This window comes from Balearica regulorum, chromosome 8, assembly GCF_011004875.1.
Source record: "Balearica regulorum gibbericeps isolate bBalReg1 chromosome 8, bBalReg1.pri, whole genome shotgun sequence".
Lineage (NCBI taxonomy): Eukaryota > Metazoa > Chordata > Aves > Gruiformes > Gruidae > Balearica > Balearica regulorum.
In genome coordinates this window covers 11,877,361-11,897,052 of record NC_046191.1, presented here as the reverse complement: position 1 = coordinate 11,897,052, position 19,692 = coordinate 11,877,361, and the positions used below count along the sequence as shown (strand labels likewise).

The following is a 19,692-nucleotide window of genomic DNA, read 5'->3' as shown; positions in this document are numbered from 1 at the left end:
TCATAAACTGCTTAGTGCCTAATGGTAAAGCCTATAGACGCTTAACATAATACAATCATGTCACTTAAAGGCCATTAGTCTCCAGTCTAAACAGCATTTTTCCAGTCACAAAGGGGACCTGCCAACTCAGGAAGGCAGCAGAAGGGACGTGGGTGGCCAGTCGGGTCACTGGACTCAGACACCCGACATGAAGCCCTAAGCAGGTCGGAGCCCAGCCAAACAGCGTGGGGGAAAGCCACGGCAGCTCTAACAGTCAAAGAGCTTTATCTTTTGGGCTTTCTTGAACCACTTGAATCAGCTGAAAGCCCCTGCCGGCCAGGTGAAAATATCTTTCCACCTCCAGCCACGGCTATCCCACTTGTAATGGGGGCAGAAGCCCCTCACCCACACAGAGGGTCTCCAGCCTTCTGCATCACATTTCTTGCCACTAAGTGAAGCAGATCATTTATCTACGAGAAAATATGCCATTCTGTCTTGTGATGCTGTTTAAACCCCTCTTCTTTCTTGGCACCATCTCTGCCGCCCTCTGGCACCACATCATCCAGTCTACTCTCTCGACTGACTTCTGTGATTGCCTCTTCTTCCTTCTCCACACTAAGGGGAAGACAGAAGTCCCTTAAGGAGCCAGTGGGATGGGGTAAACCCCCTCCCCATCACCTCTGATGATACACGACCCAAAATTACACACACAACAGCTCCAGGGGCTCTCGGCACAGCCTCCGGGCTGGCAGCAGCGGGGAGCCTGGCACGTCGCGTAACAGGATCTGAGCACAAGTTTCTGTGCACCTGTAAATTCCGCCTGCACGAGGGGAAACAGGTTTGTCTTTTCCTTGTGGGGAAGAGACCGCTCCCCACCTCCAAGCTGCCATTAGTATTTGCTTCGCCGGAGAGAAGGAGCAGCGAATCCTCCAGAGCAAAGGACAAGTGCAGCAATTAGGATGCAGGGGCTGCGGGAGCTGTTTAACAGCACGACCCGGAGGTCAGTGCCGCCGACTCCCAGCCCTGCATAAATATTGTATGAGTAGGGGAGAGGGGCTGTTACAGCCACCCCCAGCACCAGCCCTCCCCCCTCCATCGCCACTCTGCATCTAGCTAGATACGCCAGCGACATTATTTACGGATGTGACAGTTGGGAAAATCACTTGAGTAACTGGGGGAATGGGAAAGAGGGCTGCTCGGTGGAGCAGGAGCCTGGGAGCGGGCTCCCACCTGCACCTTCTGTTTTCCCTTGCAGGGCGCTCGTCTGCATGGGTAATCGCCAGACGGCTCGGCCCGTCCTCAAACCGGAGGATGAAATACCACCAAGAACAAGGAGGGGAGGCTGTGAGCTCCCCTCTCAAAGGTTGCCCAGGTGTTTGATTATAAGTGCTGCTGAAGGACACTTCAGCTAGCAGCTGCCTTCCAGTTTCCTATCAGTATCTCTGCTAGACCCTCCCTTTGGAGGGAGCTTTATAGCAATATAATGAAATGCTTTATAGAGAGCTTCCCCTCAGACTGCGTCTGTGTAGCTCTGCAGAAGGGTCCCTACTCCAACACAGCCACAGAGGCCTCGTCCCTGCAGAGACTCCCCCAGCTGCTCTGTTTGGTACCAACCACCTTCTTCACCCGTGACCTGTCTGCTGTTTATTCTCTGAAGGATCATCTTCACCCGCAGGTTCAGCCATGCTGATCGGCACTGTCCCTACTGCATCCTGGAAGAACCTTTCATCCCTCTGCCTATTTTTTTTTTGCTGGAGATGCCAGTTGGCTGCACATTAGCCATGATGCTCTGCACAAATACAAACCTACTTTCAGGCTCACTGAGACTGGAGGGTCCCGAGGACAAGGACACAGGCCATTCTCCAGCTGTACCAGCAGACCAGGAATTCCTAGGGGCACACTGCTAATAAACATTACTGCCTTGGGCAACGCACAAGGGCTGCAAGATAGGAAACACAGCTTGGATGTGTTTCTGCCCATGATATCTCTCCAGAAATTCCTCCACTGCTCTGTGGCTGGCTGCTGAATCCAGGGAAAGCAGAAGCCTGGGCTTACCATTCTCAGCTTTCCTGAACTCACCGTGCAATTAATGGTCTTAATTATTGATGGCAAAGGCAGGGAAAGGAGGAAAGGAAGAAAAAGCCAATGAGAAGGGAATGATGTGGGGGCGGCGGGCGCCAAAGGTCTCCGAAGATCTTCCCTCAGCCTAGAACAGAGAAAGAGCCCCTAGCCGCTCTGCTGCTCCCACGGCCCTGCTCTAATGCTCCCTGACATGCCTCTGAAGACAGCGAGCTGTTTGCAGTCACCACCGTGATTTGTTAGTAATTATTTTCACGGTGTCACATTGCTGTCACTCTCTTAACAAAGAGACAGGCAGCCTGAGGCTGCCTGCGAGAAAGAACCAGCAGAGAAAAGGAATTGTCAGGCACCCAGGGATCCTCTTTGCTTCCCAGGTTTCACAACCAGAGCCCTTACCAGCTTCTGAAGAAACTTCTGAGGAGAAGTGGCAAGTCAGAATCATCTCCCATCCTGGTCACAGCAAGAAGAATTAATTACTTAGCCTCCTCCTAATTTCACCTTACCTGTAAATCCAGTGCAAGACCCAAGTACTTAGAGCCCCTTAAGCCAGCGATTTGCTTCAGGCCTGCAGCAAACACAAAAAAACTTTGGCAATTGATGACTTTTAGCGCTCTCCTTGCAAGCTCCAATGTCTTTTCATGTGGTCTTGCCATTAGACCGTGCTTCCCAAGCACGGGAACCCTGATAACAAACCCTGCCTAAGCCTATCACCCTCACACACATTAACCCTCCAGACCAGCCACGTGTGCTCTTCCTACACCAGTCTCATTAATTCCGACACACTGCTGCGCTCCGCATGGCAGTAACATTTCACTTGGCATTTGGCAATGCCAGGGGACCTCAGCAGCTTCCTCACACCTGAAATACACAGCCTAATGGCTCGCCATCTCTGTTTTCTCATACGCAGCACAGTGACTTGACAAGAATCTCCCCTTGAACCACCTCCCATCCATCCATCTCACACCTGCTGTGCAACCACAGCCATCCATCCTTCGGCTAACTTGTCACTCCAAGGTAATCACTCCTTTCCCAGTAAGCGTGGAGCTTGCTTGGGCCCCCAAGGAATGGAAGCTATTCTGGCACCTGAAGTGTCACACAATATAAGGATATAGAGATGAAAGACTGAGACACCTGGCCGGCCAGCCCTTAAAGCGCCCTTGATCTCTATGCAGAAAGCAAGTGAACTTCCTCCAGAGCAATTCCAAGTTTGAATTACTCCCGACAGAAACGTTCTTCCCCCAACTGCTTACTGATGGTGCACAAGGGTCAGTCCCCGCAGCCGCAAGGAGACTTGGGTATTAATTCACCCTCTTAGCACAGGGAGAGTTTGGAAATATTAAGCCTCACAGTCTAAGCAAAACCCTCCTGCAATTAACTGCATGGAAGAGCACTGACTCAGAGGGCAGCTCCTTTTCAGGGGTCCTTTTAATAACCAAGAAATGGCACATACATGCTGTGAAGAATTAGGATCACCATTGGGAAGCTAAATGGTCCATAAAATGTAACAGTTCTCTTCAGAGCTGGGAGCACAGCGAGCTGGAGGAGAGGTCCTGGCAACCTCCCACCAGCTTCCTCCGTCCGCCCGGTTTGCAGAACACACGTGTCTCCAGGCAGGGACAGGGAGCTGAGCGCAGCCGGTGCCTGGGCACCTCTGGCACGCTGGTCAACGGTCAGCACCGAGACCTGGCTCAACACCCAGATGGAAAAATTGAGGCAGGGAAATTAAAGCTGACCAAGAGGGACCTACAAAGGGAAGAAAAAGAGTGTCACGGAGTGTAGGTGCTGGGCAGAGGGAAGGAGAAAGCCCCACTCGAAGAGGCAGACAAAGCTGGTGGGACCAAGGCAGGACAAAGTCCTGGGTAGCAGGAGCTTCCCGTACACAGCCCTGCCAGCACATCGCGCTGCTTCCTCAGTCGCCTTCCCCCAAACTCCTCTATTCTGCTCTTTCTTCTAGTACCACCTCCACATGCCTCATGTCATTGCTAACGCCTGGTCCAGAGCAATCTCTGAGCACAAGGCACCATCTTCAGGGTGCCAGGCTGAGGCAGCACCCTGACCAAACACACAGAAAAAGGTGACTCCAGCGTTGAATGGACTCAGCTCTAAAAGTTAGTTTGCAGCTCTGGTGTCCTCCCAAGAGTCCTGCACACACCCAGACATCCACTCCTCAGGATGTGGAGAGTGGCTGGACAAGGCACATGAGAATACGCTGGAGGAAAAATACCAGGGATGACCTCAAGATGGCCCAGTAGGTCTTTACCAGCCAGGAGCTTCAGGAGGAAAGGGACTGAACCCATCCAGGAAAATGGCTCCCAACAGGAAACAAACAGGCAAACAAAATAAAATGCTTTCAAGAAAGCTACAGACTCAGACAAGGCTTGAATAGAGTGAGCGAAGGGGAAGGATGCTGCTCCCAGGCTGGCAGTATTTTTCAAGCAGAGCTCTCTAAGCAGAGAAGCCGTGAGAGCTCCACTCCCAGCCAAGCCACTGGGAGGGCAGCACTGGTGCCAACACGCGACCGCTTTTCTTCGGCTGGGAAGTAAGAAGAGCTGAGATCCAAAGGGAGACAGCTGACATTTTAGCCCCAGCGCGAAACACTATGTCTGTCTAACACTAGAAAAATTAAGCTTTTTGAAGTAATACAGAAAATTCACACTTTGTGAAGCTAATCCTATTTTTCACACGTGCCATAGATAACGAAATTCAGATGGCAAACAGCCCTCCCGTGGTTTATCCTCTGCAGTCCCCAAGCCAACCAGCTTTTCAGTTCCCCAGGGCACAGGATAACCATGATGTTGAGTTGCTGTTAGAGGGCTCTCTAATACGGGCAGAGGCCAGGATGTGCTTTTTACCAAATATCCATTATAGATCCATTGGTTTTGAAACAATTTTGCCTGAATTCATTGTAACACTGGGCACAGAATTCACCTTAGCAATTCCTGCTGCAGAGGGAATTATGGTTCCTTACTATATGAGCAGATGACACCGAGACCAACAGCTTGCCTTCAGTTCAGCGTGACTTTTTGCCAAACACAGCTTGAGTTAAGTTATCCAGTGATGGAAAATCCACCTTCTCCATTCATTATCCCATCCCAACGGTTCAGTGCTGGAAATAAAGCACTTGATGCAATGCCTGTCTCATTCCCCCCTGCACTGTAAATTTATTCCAAGGTTCTCCACCATCTTTCATGCTGTTTCGAACTTCTTTGGTCCTAATTCCCAGGCAGCAGAGTCCGTGCTCTCCAGAGTGCGTCAGGCATCACAGCTCAATAAATCTGTGGCCACTACAGTCCTGACTATGACAAATGTCTTTGCTATGACATGCCAGACAAGTAGCAGACCTGAAGGTGATAGTCCATTGCATGATGATCCCTATGCAAAGATTTCATGTCCAAAGCTTAACACAAAGGCATTCCCAGAATCCCACATCTCAGACAACATAACTTGCAGAAGCTCGTACAACCAGTGGATTTCAAACAAAGGCAAGAACAGCAGACAGCCCGGGGAACTGCCGCAGAAGGATAACAAAAGTCAAGTGTGCTATATTAATTTTAAATAAGAGTGAACAGAGGGAGAACCTTAAAATCCAAAATTTATTTTGCATTAAGTGATATCATTTCCTTTAAAAACAAAAAGCTGGACTGCAAGGTCGCAGAAGTGAATGGGGTCAGTGCTACTCCCTGTAAGTGCTAGAGAAGAGCATGCTCACAAGGCTGCCTCGCGTAGCTCTGGCAAAGCACTTTAGGATGTAATTACATGAACGACTCCATCAGCAAAGCTGACTCGAAAGGTTCCTGACCCTGGATGCTCAGTCCCATCGCTGCACTGTAGTTCACATCACCATCTTCCTTCAGCCAATGTAACCATGTGAAGAGACACACCATAGGGTTGGTCAGCAGAAATGATCCCCGCGAAAAGCAGCAACAACAACAACAAGCGAATCAAAAGATCTTAGCTGGAAAGGAATTGTTTTGGTATTTTTAAACACAGAGTACTGTATTATCTTTTCATTACCAGCTCTTTCTTGTTACTCTCAAAAGCCACCCTCTGAACATACCTCCTGCCACCCAACCACTTCTCCTGCCTTTCCCCATGGCTACCCAAGCGGTCCCATTCGCTCCATTCAGTGGCTGGCTGCAATTTCTCCCCCAGGCAGACGCTACCAACACCCTCCCGGTCCTGTGATAAAGAACAACATACACAAGGGACACTAACACCATCAATCCGTCTTCATTCATGACCTAAGGCTGATCTCAAACCAAGCATCCAGGACAGAAGGCTGGAAAGACCAACCCGTTGCTGCACTCGGAGCTGGTCTGAGAAGGCAAGCATCCTCCCAGCCTGTAACTTGCAAAGAAAGAATTAAAACAGTAAGATAAAATTAAGCAACAGTGTAATTTACTGCTCAGAATTTACTAATATGCAACCTAGGAAGAGCACCAAGGGCTATAAACATTTCAAGACACTTCACTGTGTTTTATCACTATATTAGAGAGTACTTGCCTTTTAACACTTATTTAAGGAAATGAAAAACTTCTGAGCAGTAGTTTCCTATAAAGGCATAAATTAGCATGTTCTGATCAGCCACGGTAAGTGCAGTATAAGCACCCTCATGTCAGAGGTATACAGACCAAAGCCTACATGCATGTTTACCTATGTTCAATGCATTTGCAGAATGATCCAAAACTGGAAGGAAAAGGATTAACTGATGCTCTTGACATTAAGATGCAGGTCTGAGATTCAGCACGTGTGGCTTCAGCTCCTTCCTCTGCCCCTGCCTGTCTGCACGACCACAGGCGTATCACTTAGCCTCACTGCAGCTCAGCTCTGTAGCTATGAACCCACAGTAAAAATGCTTCTTCGGTTGCCAGGATTAATTCACATTGTGCTTAAGAGCAGGTAAACCGGCTCTGTACGTGAAGGGAGCCAATTTGACATTTCAGAGGACACAAACCACACTAAAGAGCTCACGCTACAAGGGCTCAACCCTGGCATACACAGAGTACCCTCTTTCCACTAAAACCATCTCCTGCAGTCAGCGGCACCCTCAGCCCTTCAGAGGCACGTTACCCTCACCACCCAATGCCATGTCGATGCAATTTGCCTAATCACTAGTGACAGTTCCATCCTAGGTGCAGGATGAGGTCCAAGCACTAAAGCTGACTACACCAGGTGTCCGAATCCGGCCCTGGAGATGTTAAACTTGGAGGATAGCTCCTTGCAACAGGCTAAAGGAATCCTCCCGCTGAGCGCTCAGAGGCCCAAGGACCGTGTGCCTAACGAGGCTGTATCCCCACTCATATTTTAGCTTGGCAGGTCTGGTGCTCCTTTCATCTTTTGCTTCAGGTAGCTCTCTTTAATTAATAACATTTCCGTGTCGACACAGGGAACTTTCCACCCAGAATGAATGGCCCTTTCTCATTAGAACCACCACTTGTCATGATGTATTCAAGAGCAGGAGTGTGATTCATTCCCTTGTCTGGGAACGAGGGGTGTTGCTGGGGGGGTTGGGGGGGAGAAGAGTCTCTGTAATGAGTGACTGATATTTGCTGAAGTTGATATGCGACTCTGTCGGCTTGAACTGCCTTGTCAGGCCAAGCCTTCAGAAAGGTGATGTTCCTACTCAAGAGGTTTTCCTCATTAAAGAAATTGCATCTTAACAAGAGGGAAGAGGAGGGGTGGCAGGAGAGCTGCTGTCTCCCTGACTCCAGCCTGGTTCTCACACACCGAGCACTGAAAGCCAGTTGATCCAAGTGCAGCCAGCAGAGGATCGGTGCTCCATTTCTGAGCCCTCTTGTGCAATGGGCTCTCTCCAGTAGCAGCCAAATCCCTCCAACAGGGACTCTCCTTCTGCTCACAAAAAAACCTTTGATGGCACAGCCGAGGACCTAGACTCACGTGAAACCTCCACAAGCCCCTCCTAGATGCTTGGTGTGTCCTCTTCTAGGCACCCACCTCCTTGTGACTAGTACTCCTTGTTGCCAGAGGGAAGCCAAACAGCTCTCTGATCTTCCAAGAAAGCTGCAACGTTCAAGAGAAATCAAGTCTGCAGCCACACAGTGCCTCATTCCCTCAAGATCCCTGAGACAAGTAGAGGCTTTGCAGGTCCTTTAACAGCTGAGTTTCCATCTTGAATCCTGCACACTCAGTGCTAGACACCACCAGCAGAAAGCAGTACCTTGACAACCGCTACTCCTTTTGTGCTTGTCTTGGAGCTAGCAGTGCTACGCATATTGCAGCTCCTGGCTTTGACAGGACTATTTGCTCACCTTGTACCCATATCCACCACCAACAGGCTTGTATATCCCTCCTCTTTGTTCCAGCCACCATCCCCACACAGCTTGCTCACCCCACTGTGCCTCCCAGCACCCTGGCACCCGCCAGTGGCACCCACTAGAAACACCCACAGTAGACAGGCCTGTCTAGAAGATACTATGCCTTAACTCTTCAACAGTACATGCAGACCAAAGCCAAACTGAATGCCCAGGTCATTGCTGGAGAAGCCATGAACAAGGCTGCATGGTTTCCCACCATCAGCTGAGCTAAGGAGAACAGAGGACAGGAACTCCAAATCACACAAGACACTGGGTAAGAGGACCGCAGCTTGCTTCACAGGCAGCTGTGCAAGTAGCTGACATTACTAAGGAAGCTGAGAAGAGGAGCAGCAGAGTTAGGATCGGCCCTGCCCCAAGATGCCACTCCCTAAGCCAGGAAGCGCTGCTCTCGCCTCACTGTCTTGAATTCCTCTGGAACTCAGTGGGGTTTCTACCACGCAATGCTTCCACCAGCACACTTCTCCAAACGTGGACAAGCAGCACCACCTCCCTTCGTACTTACCACAGTGCCTTCCGTGCCCAGCACGTGGTCTCCACGCAGCAGCAAAGGGCACCAGGTACAACACAAGCCTTGCAGGGAAGCACGGGGCGATTCCCTGGAATACACTCAGGATGTTCCACATCTCTAAGGCTCTATCTCCCTGTCTGAGCAGCCTTGTTTCAGCTTTCTGCCTTTCCTCTTTAAAAAGAGATGCTCAGTTCTGCTTTGCTAAACCCTATTTGGCAATGTGTCTAAACACACGCAAACTTAATTAGTTCAGGAGGAAGACTCGGCATTTGTGGTGACGGATAAAAGTAATGGGAAATGAGACAAGTCAGAGCTGGCAGGGAGTCCTCACTCAAGCCTCATTCACTGGCACGGCGCTAATCAGATGTGACGCTACACGCTGCGGCACCCAATCGGCGACGGAGTGGTGTGATGTGCTACTCACCAAGCGGCTGCAGCCAGACTCCTGCTATCCATGTGGGTGGAAACACAAAATGTATTTTTTGCTTTGCCCTGGAGACGCTTCAGGATTGAATTCTGAAGTTAATGGTTTAAAAAAATTTTTTAAAAGGAAGAGGGAGAAATGAACCACTCGCTGCAACCTCATGGCTAGGAGTGGAGTCTTCTTTTCCAGCTGACTAGTGAGGCACAATCCATGCGAGAGACCACTGCAAATGGTGAATCAAATATCTCTGCTCCAGAACTGCACGTCCTGCTGAGCCAGCTCACCCCACAAGCCCTATGGCTCACCAGAAATGGGGCTCATCTTTACCCCTCTTTGCCCACTGTAGAGCTCTGAAGCAAAAAAACCTAACATCCAGAAGGTTGCCCACTCCATACAGACACCAAATTAGGATGTCATTATCTGGAAACCTTGTTATCCCACTGGGAAAGTGATGGAAAGATGGGCTTTGAGCACAGATAACTCTGTTCCTCACAACCAGCACCAAAAGCAGTAAACTGGACTCGCAGAACAGCAGTACAGGAGTAAAGAACTTAGAAAACAGAACAGATGAGAAACAGGAGTTCAGCATCTCTGCAGCTGTCTTTGTGCTGGTCTCTAATAAAAGTTTAAACATGATATATAAAGAAAAATAAGCCTCACTCTTAATTTAAACCAGTAACACAGGAACTGGCAATATATACCAGCTCTGGACACAGCCACAGCAGAGACCAAGATTTTGACTCAAAAGTTCGCATACCTCACTCCTGTCTGGAGCATGGCAAATTTCTCATCTCCACTAGTGCCTGTGCTGCTGCTTTGGTCCTCATATCTCATGTCTCGCTAATCACACCAAGAAGAGGCAAGGAGCTGCCACTCTACAAAGACCACTCTGCGGGAAGAACTGGTGCTGATTGCTCCCAGGCTGTGTGCAGTTTATTTAGGCTTCCAACTTGGGGAAACCAATGTCACACACAAAACCAAGTAACACTACTAACGAGTTGTGGATGTCAGTTTAGCATCAGATGTGTCAAGTCAATGCTTTACCAGTGTGATAACAACAGGAGTCTTTACCCAGTGCTCTGAGGAAATGAAAAGCTGAAGCGGGATTACAGGAATCCAAGTGAATTCAACACAATACGACACTGATCTGCAAACACCTTACAGATTAGACTAATCTAATTCTTAGACATTTAACTCCATTCTTTTAAATAACATTTTTAGGCTGGTGGTCTAGCCATTTTCATAACAAACCATGTGCATACACTGACATTTGCAGGTCCCCACCTGGTTCTCTCCAGATACAGTCGCCCAGCTGATGAAGATGACCTTAACAATAAGAACACCGATGAAGTGTGCCAGACTTGGCTTGTACTCTCTTTCCAAAGACTATTCTGTGATTCACATCCAGTCAGTGTGCCAAGATGACAGAGAGAAAGCCTTGCACATGGAAGTCGGGTAAGGACCATTGCTTCATTTGGGTGTACAGAAACAGAGTTCCATGTATGCGCTCAGAAATATCCATCCCTTTGCAAAGTATATTGGATAAAAGGGAACACATCACAAAGTTCCAGTTTAAACCTTTCTTGGGCTTCCAAAAGGATTCATTCACTATAGGGAATATCCCAGGCAGCGATATTGCACTATGCCCAGCACTGACCTGTCTTCTTAAACAACCCTCCACTCCCAATTATGCATGGCAAACAACGACTTCCCTAAGAAACAAAGACTAGGGACAGTCAGAGGCTTGTAAGGATAGACACAGGCACTACAGGCAAACATAGAGCAATAAAGCCCAGAAAAATCTCCCTCCCCTTCCATACTCACATCACTTTCAAATCCCAGTCTCCACAGGTCACAAAAATCGACTTGACGCTGGGATCTAAGAGGCCTTCCTTCGCCATCCACTCGTCAACCCTCTGAAAGGAAGGCAAGAAAAGGGGATGAGTTTTGCAGAGACAGGCCGAGCCACAACAGTTAAACTCAGATAAGCTGCTTGCAATCAAGAGAGAAGAAAATTGTGATCTTATCCTCCCTCTCTCTCTTCTCTCTTTGCTTGCCATCTCAACAACAGCACGTTTGGACCTTTGAAGATTTCTGATAGCAGACATCAGGCAACCAGAGCAGAGATGATCTTATCAGACACCGCAGCAGCTCTGCTCACAGAGGGATGGAAGTTGTACAGCGTTAGCGGGACGATACAACTGCACTGTTACCTGACATTCCTCCTCCGTTTTTCCTTTCCCTGTACCAAACGGGCTCGCAGTGAGCGTAACTTGTGTCCCCTCCAGCGAGGGGAAAACACTGGCATCCTGGGATGGCATCCCTCACCTACAGCACTTCTCACGTGCTCCCATTCATACAGCTCCAAGGAGATGGGGGAGAGGGGGACAAATGGGCACACACAGGCACTGTGCAGCAGTAACAAGCAAAGCCATGCGTCCCCTTTCTCTCCAGGCTGGGTCTCTCTTTCCTCCTTATGGTTCCGAGGAAGTGCTTGTTCAGGGTACGGCATGGATTTAAAGTGAATCTGCTACTCCAGATCAACTTCTCATAGGGACAGATGTTCTGGATCTACTTCAGAAACGGGTCACATTAATCTGGAGGATGCAGATCCACCTCAGGGATTAACCAGGAGGAACTTAGATTCAAACCCCTGCATAGATGCTTTTTCCAGCTGGAACTAGCAAATGATGTCCCCAAAATCTTCCAGTGGCACATGACAGGCAATCAGCTGCTATTATGCAGCCTCACTAGCAGCATTTCCAGTGCTTCAGCAAGAGAAATCCCTCCTCTTTTCCCTTGCTCAACACCTTCCACTGCTGAATAAACTAGCATGCCCCAGAAGCTGCCTGACCCAAATCTCATTTTAACCTAGAAACATGCTGCTGTACGAACACCTTCAGTTCAAATTTAAAAAAAAAACCCTACATAAATGTGTCCACACTCTAAGAAACTCCTGTAGAAAGAGAATGAACCATTCTCTGTAATACTCCAGAGGCGATGTATGTTCACCCATCCAGGCAAAGAGGGCTCTCCCTCCTGGGGAAGCAGGCACAGGCATCTGTATGCTTACGGACACACATTCTGCTACGTGCTCACTGGAGAGCACCAGGGACCGGGGAGAGTCGGGAGTTTGCGTCCATGCGAGGTGTCACCACCGCAGAGCACCATCTTCGGTCTCATATCATGGCCGCAGCCTTTCTGGCAGACGATGGCGCTCCTTTCTGCGACCGACTGTACAATGTCCCTTTAAAGTAAAACTCCTGGCAAAGCAGCATCCAGCTTCTCAGCCCCATTTTTGCCTCCCTGGGGCTGCTGAGATCTTACCGCCAGCCCCACACAAGGCTTCCCGGAGCAAGGGACAGCAGCAGTAACCTTTTTAAACTCCTTGATGTGAGCGCCCATGAAGTGCTGTCTCCATGGAGGATTTTAAAGCCTTTAATTTGATTTCCTCACATAAGCAATTGTTGCAATTATTCTGATTAGGAACAATTAGGTAACACAGCAGTGGAAATCCTGACAGAGACAATGCATCGAACACCAACCTGCAGCTCAAGCAGGCTCTGCTTGAGGAGGTTTCCTTCACTATTTGACTACCAACAAAAGCTATTGATGGAGAAATACTTCCAAGCTAATTAAGCCCTAAATGCTGTAGGAATTCAACATTAAGCAGATGGCATTATTAGGGCTATATCTACATTCGCACATCCTCCAGATTAGATTTGAGAGGCATTTTCTTTCTATACTACATGTATTATTGAGCATTTAAATAGGTAGAAAAAATTAATTTAATAAAGTGCTGAGGGAGGGGAAAGAAAATGAAGGCAGAAGCTCCCGGAGCAGCAGTCTCGAGCAATGTCTGGGTGCTTTAAAACTGGCTCAAGCAAGAATCGCCTCTTCTCCTATCTACTGGCAGGAGTCTGGATATCTTGTCAGCACCCTTGACGTGAACAGCTGGAGATGACAGATCAATGGTTCAATACTCTCAGCAGCGTGTCACCAACATGACAGCAAATGTTATTCTAATGAAGCTGTAATCATAGTCAAATTACGCGGTTCGATTCTCAGCAAGGGGAGGGTGCAGAGAAAGAGATGAAGCGGGGAGGACAGGACCAGAGGTCAGAGTTCGGGAACTAAAGGTTACTCTGCTTACCTCAAGCACTTGCTGGAGGCTCGGCTGCCCATCCACCATGCCTTGAATAATCCCAGTCAGCTGAAACGAGAGACAGAGAGCAGGTGTCAGAGCAGCGCTCAAAAGATCATTAGATAGGTCTCCTCTCCTGTCCATCTCGCTGCAACCAACACGTGCTCCTGTGACCCACACGGACATTGCCGAGGAGCCAGCCACAGCAGAGCGACCCTGGCAGCTCCTCAGCCATGGGCAAGGGCACAGCTTCATCCCAAACACAGAAGTGTAGGGGGGGCTCCTACCCACACCATAAAACAGCAAACTCTCGGCAGGGCAGGATGCACTTGGGGAGCAAGTGTACCAGCACAATGCCCAAAATGCTGCCCTTTTTCAACATGCATTTCACCAGTTTTTATGCTGCTCTGACTTACACAGGCAGGGGTAACTACCAGGGTCTGTGGTCGCTCCCCTGCTACCGCAGCGACACCAAAATTGCACAGCGTTAGATGGACAGAATAGACCATTATTGGTAAGTGAGACCCAGAGCGGACCCAGTCATCCTCCCCTGCGCTGGGCAGCCACCACGTGTGCTTTCCCATAGTCCATCACTGCATCCCTCTGCATTTCAAAATTGCATATAAAACAACTTTGAAATCTGAAGAAAACCACCTTCTTCTAGAACCCTGGTCTACTCTGTTTTTCAGCAGGTTCCTTAGGAACAGGTCTTGCCAACAGATAGTCCTACTGACTGTACCCACACTGCTTGGCTGTTTAAAGATAGACACATGCATAAAAAGATGCGGTCTCATGGGTTTCTGCCTGTGTCTGTCTGGGATAGCTTGAGGCACATGGAAAATAGATAATTTTTCTGTCTGCCTTCCAACTGACAAAACTGTCTTTTAACATATTGAATATCGGAGGTCAGTAGCTTGCCATCAATGCACCCAAGTAATTAAAAAAATCATTATTAAAACAAGTGCACACTACAGGATTTCACTTCATACGGCACTTTCCTGAAGCTAAACATCTCACACATTTTCATAAAATAAAGGTCAAACACAGCCTAGGAGCATGCCCTGCTGCCTGCACAGGCATCCAAGCCTCCGGAAGCCATAGCGTCCAGCGGAGAGGTGCTGACAGCCCCATCACCACCCAGGAGTAACTTCCACACAGATCAGCTCAACCTACTCGTAAAACATAAGCCCTCTCGCAAACCACAGGGCTCTGCTTTATTAAACATGTGGCAACTGAAAGAAGCTCAATGGTTTCTACCTCTCCGTTTCTCGGGCTGCTTGGCTTACAGCGCTGAACTTGGAGGAAGATTAAAAAAAAAGAGATTAAACTCCAATTAAACTGTAATTACATTTAATGAATACCAAATACCTGACTCACTGAATAAACTGTAAGTGGAAAGATTATTTTCTCATAGTGACTTCCATGGAATGGTAATATATACGTTTTAGGGAAAGTATTTTAATTTTAAGAATGCAGAGTTCCTCTAGGTGGGTTTCTCAAGTTCATCAAGCCATTACAAGGTGGAATTTTAAGGAAGTGGAGGGACACAGACATTCTTTTATAGTCCAGAAACTGTTTTTCTATTAATCTGTATTTTAATTGGGTAACAGCTGCTACCTACAGACTTCTCATACTCTGAGAGGCAAACACATTTGAGAGATTAACACACAGCTCTTTAGAGCAGTTTATAAAGCTCACTGGTGGTTTTTTTTTCCTTTGCTTGCCGTTTCTCTCAATGCCTGGCAGAGGTGGACAGCTCACCTACTGCAAAGTGCTGGCTCTGCCTCTCAGAGGGCAGCTCAAATCAAACCTCTGGAAGTGGCTGAAAGATCAGCTTTTGGGAAAGGATCATAGAATCATAGAATAGTTTGAGTTAGAAGGGACCTTTAAAGGTCCTCCAGTCTAACCCTCCCCGCAATGAGCCAGGGACATCTTCAACTAGATCACGTTGCTCAGAGCCCCGTCCATCCTGACCTTGAATGTTTCCAGGGATGGGGCATCTACCACCTCTCTGGGCAACCTGTCCCAGTGTTTCACCACCCTCATCGTAAAAAAATTTCTTCCTTATATATAATCTAAATCTACCCTCTTTCAGTTTAAAACCACTATCCTTTGTCCTGTCACAACAGGCCCTACTAAAAGTTTGTCCCCATCTCTCTTACAGACCCCCTTTAAGTATGGAAAGGCTGCTATAAGGTCCAGGCTAAACCACCACAACTCTCTCAGCCTTTACTCATAAGAGAGGTGCTCCAGCCCCCTGATCATTTTTTGTGGCCTGCTCTGGACCCACTCCAGCAGGTCCATGTCTTTCCTGTACTAAGGATGACAGGCAACCTTTTGGTATCACAGTCGGCACTGATGTCAATGGCTTCTACCACTCCAGGCACCTTCAGGACTGCTTCTGTTCAGCGCTATGGCCATGGGACGACAGGGTGAAATGGCCTCATCCAGACACTTCCCATCAGAAGGGCGGGATGGGAAGGCAGACACAGAGGTCCCACCAAAGAGTCACTGCTTGATCTTGCCCAAGACTCCTTCCCTATTAGGCCAAGCAAAGTACCAACTTATCTGTACAAGAACACATCATCAAGCACACATCAGTACAAAGGGATATACCTGCTACATGGGAACATTTCAATACAGGTCAGAGAGTGCTCAAAAGGGACCAGATTTCTACTCTCTCATCCTTTCTGATCCTTTCTGTTCTCAGTTACGTTCATCTGTAACACCCGACCTAGCGCACTGGGTCTCTGCAGCATTATCTGGTCTTGCAGCTTTGATAAAGTATAAAAACATAAAACTGCACAATTGTAAAGTTTCACTGGTGATTCCAAGAAGCACATGGTACTTGGGAGCATAAACAAGCTATAAGACATTTATCTTTTTGTACTTTTATTGTCTGTTCCTTCAGGAAAAAAAAAATCAATAAAAATTAATCATAAAAAGAGAGCAAAGTACCACGAAAAAGCCTGTACAAGCACCTTCAGTGTGGAGCGAACCTTTCACTTAAGCTGCTGGCACGAACTTTCTTGGGCATCAGGCAAACCACTTGCATCTTCCAAAAGGGCTTTATACACCTAACAACAGCTTTTAACCGCTTGCGAGCACTTTCCACCTTCTGTCTAAATGTTCAGCACACGCCTCATCATAACCAAGCCTCATGACCTGTTGTTTTACAAAGCCGTTCAAGAGAAAGGGAACCAGATCAGGGCTACAGAGCCAGCCAGCCCTGGAAGACATGCTCCTGGCCACTGGTGTGGGGAGTGGGAGAAACCTCCTGTAGCCAGGGAAGAGCACAGACACATCAAAAGCTAAGCAAAGGGATGCCCTGAGGGTGACCATGAGCTCTCCAACCTTGCAGACACCCTTCCCGTGCTGTCTTCTCAAGAAGGAAGACGGATGTGAGAGGTACTCCAGACCCAAGGAGTAGCATCGAGCATCCCCAGTAATCCTCCCCCACACAGTCTATACCAAGCAGTCCTAGTGCTTCCCAGCAAAGGCAGCGAGCGGAGGGGAAAGGGGAAAGCAGCAGCACAGCAGACAGGCTCCCGTGTAATGTCAACATCACTGCTTTTCCTACAGAGTTTATCTGGCAAACCATCGTATTTCTACTCCAAGACAGTTTGCTGATTACCTAAGCACTTGTCTCTGGTGTACAATCTGATAATCAGGCCTGGTCTTTCTTTGTAGACAAAGAGGCCAATAAATCTCACCCTTTGTAAGTAGAGGTGCCTAGACAAAGCCCTTTACTGGCATTTAGCAAAATGGGTATTTTTCAGAAAACATAAAACAGCTGAAAGTCAATGGTAAATGCTGGAGCTGTGCAGGCAGCGGCTCCACAGGAGCTGGACGCACAGCACGCCCCAGTTGCGTCCCCGGGGTCTCAGGGGAACCTACACCAGCAGCACGGGGCTGACCCCTGTGCCACCTAGCAGGAGCCACTGACCCCACAGGTCTCTACGCAGCCACTACAGCTTCCGCAAAAAAGCAGTTGCAAATATGAAAGGATATTTTTGTAACTGTTTAGTAAGGTCCTCGGTACAACCAGCTCACCCATGGCTCTTAGGGTAGGGTTTCAAAGTCAGCCCCAGATACGGGAACCAGGGACAACACACTTACCCCCCAGCACAATCCCACTCTCTGGAGCTCATGGCAGCCCCTACAACAGGCACGGCAGGGACTGCCAAGCCAGGAGGGACCGGGGCCATACTGTGCGAGGATCAAAACCAGCTCCCTAACCCAGGCTGTTAATAACAGAGAATTTGCCAAACCTGGTGAGTTGGACCATTTTGTGCCACTGATACCCACCAGTGGAGGTTCTGCGATCATTTTGCCTGCTGACCTCAGCACTGCCCATTTTTATCCAACTCTGGACACAAGACACCAGACCGAGGTCAGCGGCAGAGTCTGCAGCACAACGCTGCAGCTGGGACACCCGTGCACATCCTGGGGACTCCTGCAAACGCAGAGCCAGCACACACACACACGGCTTTGCTTGCTCCAGGGCTCCACACAGGAGACACAAACCTGCAGAGACACAAACAGCTGTTCCAGTCTCCTGTGAGCAAGAGAAGACAGAGAAACCAGCACCACGGTGCGGGAACATTAGATGAGCTGAATGTCTCGGTCACAAGCTCGGCATCCAGAGAACCTCTCAATGTCCCCAGGCTGCAGCAGGCTGGAGGCTCTGTTCAGCTCGAACAGCCACACCAAGCAAGTCATGAAGACTCTCCTGCAACAACTGAGCCGCAGCCTTTAGCGGCAGGGGGAAGGACGCAACAGAGGAATTTCCAGAAAAAGGAATTTTGGTGGGAGTTAATGAGACAACTTCTCTCTGGAATTTAGATGACATGCTGAACGAATATTTTGGGCTCTACTTTAGAAGATGACATTGCTTTTAGCAAAGATCAGGTGCAAGCTGTGAGATTTATCACATATGTACAAGCATATGTCCAGCAAGTCTCATGAGGATAAGGACAGCCAAAGTAGTTGTCCAGCCTTCTAGTATTAAGGTTGCAAAACCGTTTCCATTATAGCCCTCTGTTTCCCCACATTTATAGCCTTCTGAAAGCCTCTCTCCTGGGAATAATGTTTTCTGTGCTTAGTCTTTTTTTTTTAAAGTTTAAATAAAATACCTTCAGATGGTTTTTAGTTACAAGAGAATAAAAAAAAAAGTATTTGTTTTTACAACATGGAAATATGAAAGGGGCTGGTTGGTCCTGGAGGGGACTCCACCTAACGCAGAGGAGTCATTTTTCATCAAGTTAGTACTCATGGCACAAGCACTTCATGGGCTTAAACCTGCAGCCACAGAGGTCGGGGAAAACACACCACAGTATCGATGATCCTGGATGAGATGGGGACAGAACAAAGAACTTGGATACCCTGATTCTCACAGTCAGTACTTTAAGAGTGGCTGAGCCGGCCAACATCGAACCAGTGGAGTGACAGGAAAAAAAGCCCAAAGCAAAAGGAACTTAAGCTTTGTTTTGATGGTTACAGCAGGGAGCAAGAACACACTTGCAGAAACAGTTAACTTTTTGTGCTGAATGAAAAAACCAAAACAACCCCCCCAAAAAACAACTCCTGCCCCCCTATTCCTTTGAACCCTCAGGGATCGCATTTAACACCTTCATCCTCTTGTCTGTATCTGGGGAAAGGCATCCACAGCTCGAGAGAACTGTCCTTGGCAATGAGAATAACCAAGTAACAAGAAGCCACTTCTCCAGCAATCATTTCAAGTGCCCCACAAGTACAACATCAAAAAGAAAGTCTTAAAAACATAGACATGGGTTATCCTACTACCCTGAAAGACTCATCAAATCCCAACAGGCAGGCCCACAGGAGAGTCATTTAGAGCCTCTGAACCATGCAGCAGTACGACACTTTCTTCCCTCGGACCATGTTCTCTTTGACCTTCCCCACCAAAGAGCAGCACGGCAAAATCGCAAAGAGCTCACAGAGAGGTTGCAAGGTTTTGAGCATCAGTTAACACACACGAGTGCTTTTATTTTGTGGTCACTCAGGAAGACGTCCGTTAGTCGTAAATACAACTGATCTTAGTTAGCAGAGTTATTTATGAATCCAAACCGAGGTCTTTACACCCTATTGCAACGACAAAAAAAAATAATTATTCCCCTTGTCCTTAGCTCAAGGTTGGCATGACAGCCTGCCTCGCAACCGCACCGCGAGGAGGTGACCCCAACCCCCGATGCAATGGCAA

General features: G+C 48.3%; 1 protein-coding gene across 3 annotated transcripts in view; it reads right to left on the bottom strand.

Annotated features, from left to right (window-relative positions):
* The window catches only part of ERI3 (ERI1 exoribonuclease family member 3), a 135,477-nt gene that overhangs the window by 90,409 nt on the left and 25,376 nt on the right, over nt 1–19,692 (bottom strand). For all 3 annotated transcript variants that reach the window (XR_012836512.1, XM_075759614.1, XM_075759615.1), the window contains 2 exons: nt 13,479–13,538; nt 11,150–11,241 (listed from right to left, as the gene is read on the bottom strand). Coding sequence is in view for 2 of the 3 variants with exons in the window: in XM_075759614.1 (XP_075615729.1) it covers nt 11,150–11,241; nt 13,479–13,538 (152 nt within the window). In the remaining variant the exon portion in view is untranslated. The remainder of the gene's footprint in view (nt 1–11,149; nt 11,242–13,478; nt 13,539–19,692) is intronic.